The following is a 15209-nucleotide window of genomic DNA, read 5'->3' as shown; positions in this document are numbered from 1 at the left end:
TCTCTTCTCCAGGGTCTATACTAGCTCTGTGTTCTTACAATCACTATGAACACATATTCACATTCAACGGGTTAAAGCATAACGTTAATGGGAGACCCAAGAAATTTATATGTTCTAGTATACATTAGCTCTCTCCACACAGATGGTAGGTAGGTACAATACAGTATGAAACTAGATCACCTCGAGCCTGATCATTTCTCCGTGATCAGGTGTTACATTCAGTCACAAACAATCTGGAGGGTCTATTATTACATTTCACTATATATTAACCCACTGACATTCAGAAAGCTCGGGCATGTTCATGGACTTGAAACAATTGGTAAGTTCTAGTACTTATACGTTACATTACCAGGAAGTTACCTTCCTATCCAAGCTACAGGAGAATATCCGTGAGCCTGGAAATCAATCCATATCCAAGCGTCAGGACAGTACCTTGGACAGTACATTACCTGAACAACTCAGAGACCACTGGTAGCACGTTGTTCAGTTGTTGGCATGCTGTTCCCCCTATGCATGTATTCAGCAACCAACACAATTCCAGTCGGGTCCGGGACAGAGGAAGCACGTTGACCGTTACTGGGGACCCAACACGGTCATACTTGGCTTGCAAGTCGATTGCAGCACTGAATACCCGAATCAGATCCCCCTTTGGGGTGTTGATCTTCCAGACCTTGCTTTGCTTCCAGTCAACCTCGTAGAAGGAAGAGCCATGTCCAGGAAATCTCCGTACCGTCGCAGGTGGAAGGGCAGATTCGGAACGGAGCTTGATGGACTCATCCAGCAGGTAAATCTCCTGGAGAACAGGCATATTATGAGGCCACAGATGCTGAAGACCAAGGCGTTGGTAGTACGGTAGTCGTTGGTGTCCAGCACGGTCCAAATCCTTGTCGTACAGAAACGCCACCCGCGTCACCCTCGAAAACGCAGGGCACCAGTCGACCAGCTCGGGACACCGTTCCGTCAGGTTTGGCGGGAGTTGGTCCCAGCGGTTCTGCCATGCAAGCTCAGGCATGGAGAGGCCGCCGACTACGACTATCTGCCTATCTCGTCGAGGACAGTAGCCGAAGACGGGAAGCCATGCCGCTTCCTCAGGGCCGGTGAGAAGAATGATGTCTTGGGACATGTTGATGCGTTCCACAAAGCGGAAATTCTGGGTTGCCGTCGGTGCTGGTACAGGCTGCGACCACCAACGAATGGCCTTGTTAGGAATGCATTCGAGTTCCCTATAGGCGGCGGCCAGCTCAGTGACCTGCCACATGGCAGAATGGCGTGGAGGCTGGGCGGCAGTATCAGATTGTTCCCACGTGATGTGCATCTTTCGAAAGTCGAGGCTCCTGGTTAGGAGTGTTGCCCGTTGCTGTTCTGAGTTGCTGCTGAGGACAGAATCCATATCGTCGATATTGATGAATGCTCGAAAGGTGGTGAATTCCACTGACGGTCTTGCCAGTATCTGCTGTGCAGTCCTATCCCAGATATCGTTCCGGATGTCGGCAGGGAGGTGCCGAAATGGCTGGAAGAACTGCAGCTGAGACGGCATTGTTGCGGACTGAACGTCGGATTGGGACTGAGTCGTAGTGGTGTTGCTGTTATGCGGATGAATACCTAAGTTGAGCACCCGAGGTTTATATATCGCTGCCGTTTTTCTCTTTTTCCTTTGTTCCGCCGCGTTGTTTAGGCTTCATGTCCAGGCCCGAACCGCTTGTTTCCACACTTTGACAATGGAATTGTGTTACCTAGTTATGTCAAACAAAGAAAAGCCCAAAGGTCGTTCTCAACCAGGCATGCACTTCTTGGAATAATTGCTGCCGGTTGCAACTGGCTGTTTTTGTCTACACACATGTGTCTACATGTAACAAACCATTGGAAACGCCATGTACGAGAACAAAGTGATTGTCGTCAACATCGAATGCATTAGAATACTGTATAGGTAAGCAGGGAATCCTGGCATTTATACCCAATGGTTCCTCTCATGCCGCATCTCACGCCCCTCGCAACGTCTACACCTCCTATATCTACCAGCCAGCCGCGGCTTACACCAAGTACATATCATGCCCTTCTACAAGCGACGCAAAACCTTCCACACCTTCCCCAACCTCCCCCCCGAACTCCTCCATCCAAAACAATCCGAGGCTAACCAGCTGGGACTGCAACCCTCCTGCAAATTCTCCCCTTTTCGACCTTCCCGACCGACAAAGCCATCCTCGCGGCTTGCACTCCCGGCCCTCCGCCAATCTCGACGCAACCTACGGGCCGGCATGGAGCTCCGATCCATTGGCGCCACACCTACTCGACCAAGCGTCCGAAGCACAGGCAAATGCGCTGGCGTGGTACAGGGCGAGTCGGACGGTCGTGTTCCCTGCTCGCGCTCCTAGACGGGATGCGGCCAGCACAATGGCGAAGGTTGACCCCGGCTGGTGGGTGCGGGAACAGGTGTACCGTGTGGCGGGGAGTTACGCGGAGGGAGGAGGGTGTTGGCGCGGTTGGTTGGTCGACGGCTTTGGCGCTATCGAGAGGCGGGTTGATGTTGGGGGTGGGGTGTGACTTTGGGATGTGCTGTAGCCTTGCTATCCGCGGTTAGTACCCAGTCTTGAGCCGGAGGTGGCGCTGAGGTTGGATAGGGCACATGAAGGCAAGGAATCGGGATGATGAGGAGGCTGGACGCTGTGGTGCCCGCTACCCGTCCACTGTGAGGTGCTCACTACGGTGTGGTCTCGCCATGTGTATGGGAACATATCGCTGCCCGAGGAGGAACTTGGCGGGGCAGGTGTTGAGTTCAGGAAGGGTGCCATGGGCCTGGTAAGTCGACATCCCAAGCTGAGGACGCTCTACTTCCTGAACTGGTCACTAAGGCCTAGTGGGCTGCGGGCTTCTGGCGGTCTGTGGTCAGATTCCGTGGACATAAGGCCTCGTTCCATGAACTTGACCCCTATCAGTCCACGAAGGGTTGGACAGGGCCAGAGCCCGATGAGGGCCATTTGGACGTGTTTGCATGGGCGCGTAAGCTGACCATGCTGCTGTGACAAGCCACAAAGCATTCTCACTCGCTGCCAGGACGGGCAAGTTAAAGTCTTGGTTTGTGTCCAGGATTTGAGCATCCAAACTGCCACAGTGAGGGTTCGGAGATCCATTCAAGCGCGATGCTTGATTGCGAACAGGGTTATCTCGTACGAGAACTTGGTTCCTGCCTTACCCTAGGTAGCATAGGTATATCGTCCAAGGACTGCTGGCTGACTCGGAAACAGGTTTGCATGGTTGGACGCGTATAGTAAGGATTGAAGTGTAGTTGTTTTGATTGTTCCTTCCCTATGGATATCCGAATATCACGTGCCAGTGTCCAATCGAACCTTTCATAATGTATGGCTATATCAGCCCTGACTCGCCGTGCCTTTCGAGTGCGAGGTCAAAGTTGCCGATAAGTGACTGGAAGTTACAGCTTTGATTCAAGTTCTCATGGGCAGTCTCCCGGCGAGACATAAACAATTTCGCACTCAAAAGCTAACGTACATTATCAGCGAGTCGTGGGTATCAGCGGGTCGAGGCATATCGGTTTATCAAACGCCAGCCAGAGCTCTATACGCGTTATTCCCGTCGATACGACTACCAGAGGGCTAACTGGGAGGATCCGAAGGTCATCAGCGAGTGGTTTACATTCGTATAGAACACTAAGGCGAAGTACGGTATTGTGGATGACGATATTTGCAACTTCGATGACACCGGGTTTATAATGGGCATCATCTGCGCGGGTATGGTGGTTACGACCTCAGATGGCCGTAGCAAGGCAAAGCTGGCCCAGCCCGGCAACCGCGAATGGGCAACGGTGATCCAGGGCGTTAAGGCCCTCGGTTGGGCCATCCCTTTTCTTTATTATCTTGGCCGCGCAGTACCACCTTGCCAACTGGTATACGAAGTGTAACCTCCCAGCCGACTGGCGCATTGCAACCACCGACAATGGCTGGACTACCAATGCGGTAGGCCTAGATTGGATCAAGTACTTCAGCTACCTTCCGGCGGCCCGGACAAAGGGCAAATACCGGTTATTGATCCTCGACGGCTGTGACGGCACCTGCCGTCAAAGGTGTGCGCTTGCCGTGCTCGCGCTTGCCTTCCTCGCGCATGCCCCGCCTGCGCTGGCATTTAACCTCTGCATCGCGAGAGCTCTTCCAGCTTCTCTTTCTTTTCTCCCCATCTTGTGATTAGCAGAATGAGTCAGCAGTTGCAGTGCCTGCGTGCCTCGCCTCGATGCTACTCGTCTCTCACAACGGCCATGGAAGCTACCACTCAACCGAATTCGAGCTCTACTGCTAGCAGAACCCTATCGTCATACTCTGCATGGCCCCGCACTCTTCCTATAAGCTCCAGCCACTCGATATTGGCTGTTTTGGGCCGCTAAAATAGGTGTACGGTCGGCAGATCGAGGACTTGATGCGGGCGTATATCAACCACGTAAGCAAGCTTGAGTTTCTCTATACCTTCCACGAGGTCTATTTTACCTCTATAACAGAGAGAAATATTCAAGGCGGACGAGGGCGCGGTTTTCCTGTATAATAAGTTGTTGAAGGTCCGGCACGCCCTAGGGCACAACGGTGTAGGAATAATAATAATATTCAAGGCGGCTTTACAGGGGCTGGTCTTGTGCCGTACGACCCAGAGAGGGTACTTTCCAAGCTGGATATCAAGCTTCATACGCCAATAATCCCAAACTCACCGCCTAGCACCGCCCAATTCTGGGTCTTCCAGACACCATACAACTCCCGAGAAGCCGAGTTGCAGTCAACGCTCATCAAGACTCGTATTACCAGTCATCAAAATAGCTCCCCGACTTCGATGTTGGCTGCTGTAGACCAGCTTACCAAGGGTACCATGGCTGTAATGCACCAGGTAGCTCTACTTTAGGCAGAGGTCTCTTCGCTTTGCAAGGCCAACGAGGCGCTAAGCAAGCGTTGGAAAGCTAAAAAAGAAAACACACGTGTACAACTTGAAGGATCACTTGCAGTATAAGATGCAAAGGACTTACTAGACCAGAAGGCCGTAGGTGAGGAGGTAAAGCAAGAAATGACGGTTGGGTGATAGTGGTGCAGGGGGGGATCGTACGAAAATTCGGTGCTGTGGTGTGTGCGGCAAGCCTGGCTATCATTCCCGCACCTGCCAGGAAGATGCACAATCATTTGATTCAACTGCTTCTGATGTAATTTTAGTTAGTTCGTAGTGTTGTTGTGTTGCAATTGAAGATAGTGTTCATAGGGTGGTGGAAATGCCACGACTCGCTGATACCCACGAGTCCCTGAGATAACACATCGTTACCTGATCTCCCAGAAACGGCCAGCAACGCGGAACGCGTCAGTCTCGAGGGCTATCACTCAGCTGATTTGGTTTGGGTTATGGTGGCGTGGGCGCTGGGCTGTTCTTGGCAACAGAGGCAAGGTCCCGTCGTCGTCATCACAAGTGTCACGGTTCGTTTCTGAAGCATTTGAATTTGGCTTCTCTGTGTAACGATTCCTTGGAGTGCGTCACACACGATATCCTCGATATGTGCGTAAAGGTCGATTAGTAACTTCTAAGGTAAGCGAGAGAAAGCGGCAGAAGATAAAAAAGCAAAGTGCTAACTACGTGGAAACGCCGGGCATAGTTACACAGGACTTATCGGACCGGAAGCTCGGATCTTGCTGCGCGTTAAATCCGATCCTGTCAGCTTACACGCGGCAAGGATGCAGGATAACCAGGTGACTTTCAGGGGTACAATACAGATCAACGAGTAGCACCGTACATGGACGAACCGGATTGGAAATGTTCCCACATCCGATGCAATGATGAATCCTGCCTTCTGGCGGTGCAATTGTAAGCCGACTCCACCCCCACAAGGAGGTACCCCGGAGACGAGCCGCCCAAACTCGCGAGACTCCGGGTCGTCCGGAGGGACCCTGGCTGCGCCGCACATTATCAGGTATTATCTATATAATATGCCCCCAAACAGTGTCCATGGGAATCTCATCATATCTTTCACCACATTTCGACAGCACCCAATTGCCCAGCCCAATCTCCCCATCACGACACACACACACACGACACGATATACACGACACGACATACACGACACGACATACACGACACGACATACACGACACGACATACACGACACGACATACACGACCATCCATCACCATGTCTGGCAATGGCAAACCGTTTCCCCAGCAGCCTCAATTTCACACCACGGCGGAGCACCGTGCTGCGGTGCTGACGTACCCTGGTAACCTCCGGGAAGCCCTCCGTCAGGCCAAGGAAGACCCCAAGAAGACGCTGCTCGGCGTCGCCCAGGGAATTCCCAGCGTCTTTGTCACAAAGGTCGGTACAAGTACCTTCACTCTCCCCTGAGAAACCACAGACTGACAATATTCGTATCAGGTTATGGCCTCGGCAAAGCCCGACTTCATCTGGATGGACGTTGAGCACGGCATCTTCGACCGCTCAACCCTCTACGAGTAAGTGATCGATAGGCACACCGTCGGCAAGGAAGTTTGGATGGATTTTGACCTTCGTCCTAGCGCCATCCATGCTGCGCAGCATCACTCCGAGGGCAAGACGTTGGTCGTCTGCCGCATCCCCAAGCACGACGAGGTCAGCTTAACGACTGCCCTCGACGCCGGCGCTGCCGGTCTCGTGCTCCCCCATACCGATTGCGCTCAGGATGTCAGGGACAAAGTCAAGGACATCTTCTACCGTGAGTTACACCCCTTCGCCACCTTCCGCCCCCTCAACTCAACGTGTTAATTAACACCCCATAATAGCACCCCTCGGTCAGCGCTCCTTCAGCCCCTGGACCTTCACACCCGGCATCTCGAACCAGTCGCTGTACGAAGGTGACGAGTGGAACATGAAAAACTCCAACAACCACATCTGCATCATCGCGCAGATTGAGAGCGTCGAGGGCATGAAGAATCTCGATGAGATCGCCGCCATGCCCGAGGTCGACGGGCTCATGTTTGGGCCCGGCGACTTCAGCGCCGACGCTGGCATCAATTTCAGCCTCGCCGCCCCCCCGCCCCAAGCCTTCATCGACGCCATGACCAAGTTCGTGACGACGGCGCACAAGTACGGCAAGCCGCTGTTTGGGTATGTTTCTTCCTTTACTGTTATGTTTCCTCCAGCGTTTTCTTGTATGATCATTGCCCCGCTGACTAACCCTTCAAAAAGTGCTGCGCAAAACCCGGCAATGATCCCCATGATGCTTCAACAGGGTTACGTAGCCCTGGCCGTGTCGTTTGATGTCTGGGGGGTGGCGAACATGGTCAAGAATGGCATGGACGAGGCGCGGGTCATCATTGAGCAGAATGTCGACGCTGCCAATGAGAACGGAGCTGCGGAGGCAGCAGATAGTGTCAAGGCGACCAACGGCAGTGCTAATGGTGCGGTTGAGGTGGTGGCTGGAAGAGCTCCTTCGTCGTAGAATATCAGGGTTGCTATGCGATAGATGATACGTTAGACTTGTTTAATCCAATTACCCACTCTGTGTAACATATGAACTTAGGGGCTTCATGCATTCGACAGTTTCCGTCACAGTTGCAACTGGAAGGAGAATGTACTCTATATGGTCTACTCTCCAAAAGCATATATTAGCACTCAAACCAGTATGTGAAATGCCGTCTTCACGCTATACTCCAATTACTTTCAGCTGCATCACACTCAGGCAGTACTCGAGGCGCAGCCACCACCCCTCAGGCCGGCGACTTTGATGCCCTTGCCATTGTCGAGGCTCTCGATAAGATTTTGATCGGTGCGTAGCAAGAAAGGCTCGGTTGATTGGATGTGATGATGAAGTGATTCCAATATGAGTTCGTCCTTCCGCGAGGGAGGTGTGACCGATTTATGACTCCACGATAATTGGGGGCAATCTCAATGCTGTCTGCTTGTTTGCCGAGCGGTTGTCAAAGACCCTGCCATTCACAAACTCGGCCAAGGAGCCTCAAAGAAGGTCCCGTATGGCCATGTCTCGACCGCAGAGCTCAACTTCAACTCTAGTTCGAGGCTCGGCCCGGCCCAGCGTTCCGTTTCAATCCAAAGGGTTCACATAGGGCATATGGCACAACGAGTGTCAGCACGAAGGATTCCCCCGAGGTCAACTTCAGGCAAGAGACCTGACAACTTTACTGGCTCATCCAGTAGGCCAAGGTTGATGCGAGATGCTCCAAAACACAAAGGATCAGCTTACTATCGGACTGCCTCGCATATAACAACATGTATTAACATGTGACCCCGGACTATTACCTGGGTACCCTCAAGGTAAACAACTTGAGAGAAGCTTGTGATCCGTGAGTGTTGAGTTTTGTATTACATCCGGCCTACCGAGTCGCCATGGATGAGAGACCCTGTTTCGGTGCCGCCAGCTCACAGCCTTGAAAGATAAATACTTGCTGAGGCCAACTTGACCGGGAAGGCACCAGACAGGAAGTAAATACCTTTAAGGATTATCCCAAGGCCACCTCGACTCTGGCCCTGCTGACTTTATCCTAGTCGCTCGCTCATATGATTCCTCTTAAATACCTCTGTCGCCCAACACCCAGTCCCTTGGAGGCCACTTTGCTGCCATCAGAAAGCATCATCTACATGTATGCATATATGCATAGCTATGGTAGCCTCTGGGCAGATATCGCCCTACGTCCGTGCGCCTTGCTTCATGTGCGCCGGACGGTCAGGCATGGCAAGATGAAGTCAGTCAACAGGACAAATAGGAGCTTAAACTAAAGAAATCGTCAGGATGGTGTTGTACGAAGGCAACAAGGAAGCGCCAGTTAGAAGTTGCTTACCGGGAACTCGATGACACCTAGCAACTTGCACTCGCAGACGGATCCAGGAGTTGTCCGGCCATCACAACAGTACCCAGGCGGCCGACGCCCTTCCCAAGGCTGGTGAATGGCCAGGACCCCGACGTCGACAGGCTCCGATACGAACGCATCAAGGATGCTATCCAACTCCTGTTTCAGCTTCCCCAGGGAGTGAGCACACCCAAACCAGTCCTGGTACTGATACCGGTAGAGAAACCGCAGCACCCTCAGCTCCGGCATCGGGTTTTTTGCCACCCACTGCACAAGCAGATGGCACAGGTCGCCCACCATCCCAGGACATCGAGGAAAGTCAACCACCAACTGCCGAAGACGGGGCATCTCCAGCCTCAAAAGAGCCGGCACGTCCTTCTCCAAAATCCACGACTCATACACCAGGAGCCTCCTCACCGACCTCAACAGCGCCGTCACGCCCGTCTTCCAACCGTATATCAAATCCATCCACCGCACGCGAAACATGACGCGCGCGTAAAACACGTCCGATACCTCCGCGTACAGCACCCTGCACGTCCCCATCAGTCCCATCACAGTCGCAAGCGCCTCGATCCCTCCCTCGCGGCGCGCCTTCTCCGCGTCGGCCTGCGCCCGACACTCCCCATTGCTGCAGCAAAAGCCGCACCCGCGAACATGGTACCGGGCCACGGGCGCGAGCTGGTCTTCCGGCAGTAACTCTGCAGCACGGCATTTCATTGGTGGGTCGATGATGCCTGTGGCGCCGTCGCTGATGGTAGTGGTGGTGTTAGTGTTGGTTGTCCACCCCCGCTGGCGCCATGGGCGAAAGAGACGGCGGCGGGTGGTGGTGGAGGGGCGCTGCTTGTGTGATGCGGCGCGGCAGTCCCTGCAGGGGTCATGGCCGTCGTACGAGGGGAGGACGATGACGGTGCCATCTGGGGGGATCAGCCAATGGTAGATGTGCAGACGGATTTCGGCGGGGAGGGTCAGGAAATGGCGACGGGGGTTGCCGATTCTTGGAGGGAGCTCTGGTGGGTGAGAGGTTACGGCGGCGGGATCTGGGTTGGTGCAGGTTCGGCAGGGCGGGATAATACAACTCTTTCCCTCGCCGTCCATATTGAAGGTTACGAGAGATGTAGACCTCGGCAAGGAATGTTGTGTTGAAGCCGGAAGGCTTGAGCCCCAAGGCTGCTGTCAACAATGTGGCCGTGGAGAAGAAGAGGTACGAAGACGAGCTAGGGGTTAGACGCTGGTTGCGCTGCACGGACAAGGATTGGCGGTGGTGGTGGTTGTTGATGTATTGTTTCCGCGAGGTGAGGTTGGAGGGAACAAGCCCGAGTGAGCAGAGCGAAGTTTGGGTCTGACGATGAAGGGGGGAAGATATACCGGATACGTAGTAAATAGACGGGAGCCTCAGCTATCTGAATTCTCCATCTGTGCACGTCATTGTGAGTGAGCCGACCTGACATCACGAACGAGCTGCGGGGTCTTACCTGGATGATCCTTGAGACCAAGACAAAGAAAGGTCAAGGGCATATGCTGTTGCCGGCGCAAATCTATTCTCTATATCTAGTTCATCCCAATGACCGGAGATTTGCTCCTTAAATATCCAAGGTAGTTGTTCCGTCACCTAACGCCCGCATTCCCGCTCGCAAACCGTGAGTTCTGTTTTCAAGTCTGCCTTCCAGCTCAAGCCCGCCGTCTGGTTGTGGGTCAAACCTTCACCCGCCATCTTGAGCCAGCAACGCCCCCCTCGCGCATTAGCCTCCTCACTTTGACAGTCCGAGCAGCGGCCATGAGCCCCGTACTCAGCAATAACGTCGCTCCGGCGAACCCCTGAGCGCCGTAGTAGCTCCCTCCTGACGCAGTGATAATGGCTCCAGCAATCGGCGGGCCGGCCAGCGTCGCAAAGCTAACAATGGTGAAGATCATGCCCATCCTGACCCCCGCCTTTCGCACGTCCGTCGTCAGGCTACTCAGGGCGGCGGGGAACAGACTCTGGATGCCACCGGCGGCTGCGCCGTAGAAGCAGCACCACACATACAACCCGGCCGTAGACTCGACCGCCATCCAGCACAGCGCGCATATCCCAGTTATGGCCGTTACGGGGACGAGCACGTTGATGGCTCCCAGCCGATCGGCAAAGTGGTTCGGCACTAGTCGGCCGGGCATGCCCACCCCGTTGATGACCAGCAGCAGGTTCAAGCTGTCGGTGTAGCTCAGTCCGATGATGTTTCTGCTGAACGAGGCAACGTAGTAAAACGCGAAGTACAACCCAAGGAAGAACTGTTCCTTTGTTAGCACACACCGCTTGCTCCAACCTGGCGGCAAGGGAGATGCAACTCACGGAGAAACTCCCCATTGCATAGAGCGTGTACTCGGCCTCCTGAAAGGCCCGCCACTCCACCAACGGACCGCTCGTCCTCGGCGGAATTCTCCGCTTGAGCCCAACCAGCGCCACCACAAACGTGGCGATTTGCACATATCCAATCGCCCTCATGGCCGCGGGAAACCCCTGGCTCGGCAGCAGTTGCCGCACCATGCTCGGAAACACCAGCCCGCCCGTGGCGCTCCCGCACGCGGCCATGCCGATGGCCAGGTTCCGCCTCTTGCTGAAATACGTCGACACGGTCGAGATGCACGGGCAGAACAGCAGGCCGTTGCCGAGTCCCATGCAGATGCCCTGGGCCAGCAGCACCTGCCAGTATCGCGTCGCGACGGATGTGGTGAAGATGCCGACGAGCTGGAACACGATGCCCAGCATGAATACGTGGCGGAAGTAGCCGGCGTCGGTGAGGCGGCCGGCCAAGGTGCCGATGAAGAAGAGAAGGAAGATCTGGAGGGAGCCAATCCATGAAATGTCCGAGGGGGGACGACCCAGCGCGGCGGTGTAGTGGGTTTGGAACAGGCCGAATGAGTTGATGATGCCCCAGGTGTTCATGACAATGAGGTGAGTGCAGGCGACTGCGACGGCCTGTCAGTCACAGCTGGGGGGACGTTGGATCGATGGACTTACCGGCTATCCAGGCCTGCCATCCTCCGTCAGGCGGTGGCCCTGGGTTCCAGCTTGATTTGGTACTTGCCTTGGTGAGGACGCGGCTTACAGCACGTGAGAGCACACTGTTGCCCGTCCCATCCGCGCCGTCGTCTTGCCTATCCTCCCGCGTTCGTGGCTTTGATAGAGGTGCTTGCCCCCCGGCATCAATATCCACCTCACTGGATGTCCGGACGATATCTTCCCCAGTCTTCTTCTCCAGGTCCCCCACCCCCGCGGGCAAGGACGACCATGACGAGTCTGTGTCTGATCCAGGCCGGGCCGGTCCCTTGTCCTCCTCCGTTGGTGATCGCGGCCGAGGCTGGACCATGTTGCCCGCAATCTTCAGAAACACCACACCTCGTCAACTCCGAGGTCCAAGTCAGTCGCACAGAAATTGTCCAGGACCGCGTCGCCAGGGAAGTGGACTGAGATATCGAAGAGTGTGCAAACAGCTAAGCCTCAAAAGAGGCGCGTTCAAGAACGCCTGTTTAGCTTCGAGATGGCTGGAGTGGAAGATCTGAGCCACAGCGTCTGTATTGATATGGTAAACAGACCCGATGAGTAATCCCGACAATACGTTGACAGCAAGCAGGCTTCAAGTGCTCGCCCTCCCAAATGAATCAGAATAGTCTGCCGAAGCAGTGCATTGCAAGCCGCGCGCCAGTCGTGTCAAGACTTTCGGAAGGAGGGATCTGGGTCAAGAATTGGTGGTGAACTCGGCTCAATCCATCCAAGATTTTCCTGCAACTTCTCGGAAAGGAGAAGGGAACCAGGAGACCTTGAAGTAACGGTGAGCAAGTCGTTGTGGATCCGGCCCGCCGAGCGGGTACCGGGAATAGAGTCGTCGAAGAGAATCCCAGAAGCCGCTATCGGTACTTCGTCCGCCCGAAGCTCCTTTCTTCCAATCACACAGAAGAGGGTTCGGGAGGTGTTGGTTCCTGGCCATGTGGCGATTTCGTCCAGCTTAAGTGCTTCCACACGACCGCTTCGTTCATGTCTGTGATCAACAGCAGCATGCGCGCTGTCATGGCATATCGATGTCATTTCTACGCCCTTGGAAGAATCCTTCTTTCATGTGTGAAAGCCCAATTGGTAAGCCAATCATGTGGCGCTGACACAGCCTGAAGTTGCCCCTCACCAAACGGAGAACCGGCCGACGCTCGGCAGCAGAAAGATGGCATTCACGGGCCGAATACCGGATGAGCCCAAGAAACTGGCTCAAGGAGTGAGTCTTTGCTTCCGATCTCATCGAGTCGCAATCCCTCGCCTGAGATAATCAGGGCGTGGCCTTGTGCGCGATGATATTCAAGTCGAGTTGGCGCTTATACCGTTGTCTGGGCCCAACATTCCGCCGACAATACAAGTCAAATTCACGCTGGGGATTCGGCCCCTCCCGGCCAGGCAGAATAACCATGACAATGCCTCCAAGGTATTGTTGTACTACCCTTATATGTGATACTCAAAGTAACTGTGGTTAATGAATGTGGGTGCATGGTCTAGTGGTATGATTTTCGCTTCGCATTCTTCGACTGCGCCTTGTGAAAGGTCCCCGGTTCGATCCCGGGTGCATCCATGCTTTTGCTGCCCCATTCTTTTGATGCTCCAGCGCAGATTTCACTAAGTTGGGATATCCACTGTTTTGAGTAATTATTGTAGTAGCGAACTTATTTCACTTTAGTTTAGTTATACATTATATATTAGGGGTTTCTCTATTTGTATTCCCATAATTATACCATAACGTGATCTACTATTGTGACGAATCTCAAAGCCCCTACTTCTGAAAGGGACTCCTGAAGGTTATAGCTTTGACAACGGGGTGAGGTTCGGTGAAGCCAAAGGGTTCACAACAAGCAATGTCCAAAGGTACTGACAATCTTGCACTTAAGTTGCTTACTGGAGAACTCCCAGAGTCCTCCAGAACGAGTGACTATATACTTGGTAGAGCCTTCATGATCGCCCATGATCGCAGCCTACCAAGAGCTATCCTTGATCGCCTTGGGTAGCCAGCTACCCAAGTCTACCCTTGATCGCCCGGCCCCCACGGCTACCGTGTGGGCCTCGTGCGGTTCCTGCAGTTCTGCCTTGTGCCCCACTGGGCCTGTACATATGGTTGGTTCGTGACAATCTAGGGTGGAGGATAGAGAAAAGGGGAAGGTTCAGGTGGCCGATATCAGAAAGACAATCGAAGCAGAGATCCGGAAACAGGAGAACAAGGAGAACTGGCGATGCACGGCGGTAGTAAAGGAGGCCCGAAACCCTGATCGAATTAGGGTGGCCTGCAGGGACGAAGGCGAGGTCCAGCTCATCAAGGAAGCGGCACAGAAGATCAACGTTCCTGGAGTGCGCGTGTTGAGGGACCAGTTATACCCAGTCAGGATCGATAATGCCAACCGGACAGCAGTCCTTGATGCAGAGGGGAATCTTCTCCCTGGAGCGGCGGAAACACTGGGAAGAGAAAACGAAGTCAACATTGCCAAGATCGCCTGGCTCAGCAGGAAGGATGCTAGCAAAGCGTATGGCTCGATGGTTGTCTATGTAACCAAGGGCAGCGAAGCGAGACGGCTCCTGGATGCACGCTACTTCCATCTAGCTGGGGAATCGGCTTACACAGCTGTGTTTGCACCCCGGGAGGGTCCGATCCAGTGCTTCAACTGTCAAGAACTAGGCCACAAGGCCTTTGCATGCAAGAAGCCACAGACATGTGGACGGTGCGCTGAACAGAGACACCATCACAACACATGTCAAGCCACAGTGATGAAGTGCGTGCTTTGCAGAGGACCATACGAATCGTTCAGCAGGAAATGCCAGCTGCGTAATCTTCGGCCACTGGGCAAGGTCTTTGGCCGGCAGAACCTCGAAATCGACGTCGGCAAGCGCTTGGATTTGCTTCGCGAGGCTCACGCGTTTGGAAACGGCCCTCTTGGGCGGCAACGGGAAGGCAGGCTCGACGGCTGGTACACTGGGCAACCTGTTCGACTCGGTCATCTTCAACGGTATGCCTGCGGACTGTGTGTCTGTGCGTATCTCTCCTCAATCATCGAGGCAGCGGGCATCGTTTGGTGGATGGATGGATGGATGGAATTTTTTCGCCCGGAGGCTCGAAGCCTAAAGGGCCTTGGCACGCTAACTACATCCGATTCGTTGACGTTAGGTCATCAACTCGTACAAGCCCTCTACTCTCTCCCCTTTTCTCACGCCACCTGTTGCCTCTTGACTTAGTTTAGCAGATCGACTTGGAGGCTGCGTTCTCCAAGTGTTCAGCGTCCTATCTTCAGCAGCTAAAGCGGGATCTGCTGGCTGAGGCTGTGTAGTGTTAGTGGAGCTCCGCTACTGTGATTGTCCCAATCTTCGTCGTTCCTCGTCAAGATCCAATCTCCCTGTCGCCA

The 15209-nt window shown here is 54.1% G+C and overlaps 4 protein-coding genes and 1 non-coding gene across 5 annotated transcripts; 2 read left to right on the top strand and 3 right to left on the bottom strand.

The window, feature by feature from the left end:
• Positions 1-222: 222 nt before the first annotated feature.
• N657DRAFT_637653 (uncharacterized protein) lies at positions 223-1537 on the bottom strand (the record flags this gene model as incomplete). Its single annotated transcript, XM_062791524.1, has 3 exons — positions 223-242; positions 279-306; positions 578-1537. 3 exons carry the CDS (start codon positions 1535-1537, stop codon positions 223-225), a joined length of 1008 nt encoding a protein of 335 aa, XP_062642712.1.
• Positions 1538-5764: 4227 nt separating this feature from the next.
• Positions 5765-7606, top strand: N657DRAFT_650733 (uncharacterized protein). Its single transcript, XM_062794011.1, has 6 exons — positions 5765-5941; positions 6015-6339; positions 6400-6476; positions 6540-6715; positions 6783-7107; positions 7189-7606. The coding sequence occupies exons 2-6, from the start codon at positions 6160-6162 to the stop codon at positions 7439-7441; spliced, it is 1011 nt and encodes a 336-aa protein (XP_062642711.1). The 5' UTR covers positions 5765-5941; positions 6015-6159; the 3' UTR covers positions 7442-7606.
• Positions 7607-8208: 602 nt separating this feature from the next.
• Positions 8209-10171, bottom strand: N657DRAFT_323113 (uncharacterized protein). The gene is made up of 2 exons (XM_062786809.1): positions 8799-10171; positions 8209-8732 (listed from the first exon to the last, which is right to left on the bottom strand). Exons 1-2 carry the CDS (start codon positions 9900-9902, stop codon positions 8667-8669), a joined length of 1170 nt encoding a protein of 389 aa, XP_062642710.1. The 5' UTR covers positions 9903-10171; the 3' UTR covers positions 8209-8666.
• Positions 10172-10499: 328 nt separating this feature from the next.
• Positions 10500-12151, bottom strand: N657DRAFT_684820 (MFS general substrate transporter; the record flags this gene model as incomplete). Its single annotated transcript, XM_062796718.1, has 3 exons — positions 10500-11072; positions 11134-11750; positions 11803-12151. The coding sequence occupies 3 exons, from the start codon at positions 12149-12151 to the stop codon at positions 10500-10502; spliced, it is 1539 nt and encodes a 512-aa protein (XP_062642709.1).
• A 1157-nt stretch (positions 12152-13308) lies between these two features.
• On the top strand, positions 13309-13396 carry N657DRAFT_t160. Its single transcript has one exon. It is a non-coding gene; the product is annotated as a tRNA-Ala (tRNA).
• The last annotated feature ends 1813 nt before the right edge of the window (positions 13397-15209 follow it).

This window comes from Parathielavia appendiculata (genome assembly GCF_033297405.1).
Source record: "Parathielavia appendiculata strain CBS 731.68 unplaced genomic scaffold N657scaffold_34, whole genome shotgun sequence".
Lineage (NCBI taxonomy): Eukaryota > Fungi > Ascomycota > Sordariomycetes > Sordariales > Chaetomiaceae > Parathielavia > Parathielavia appendiculata.
This window is presented reverse-complemented; position numbering and strand designations above follow the sequence as displayed.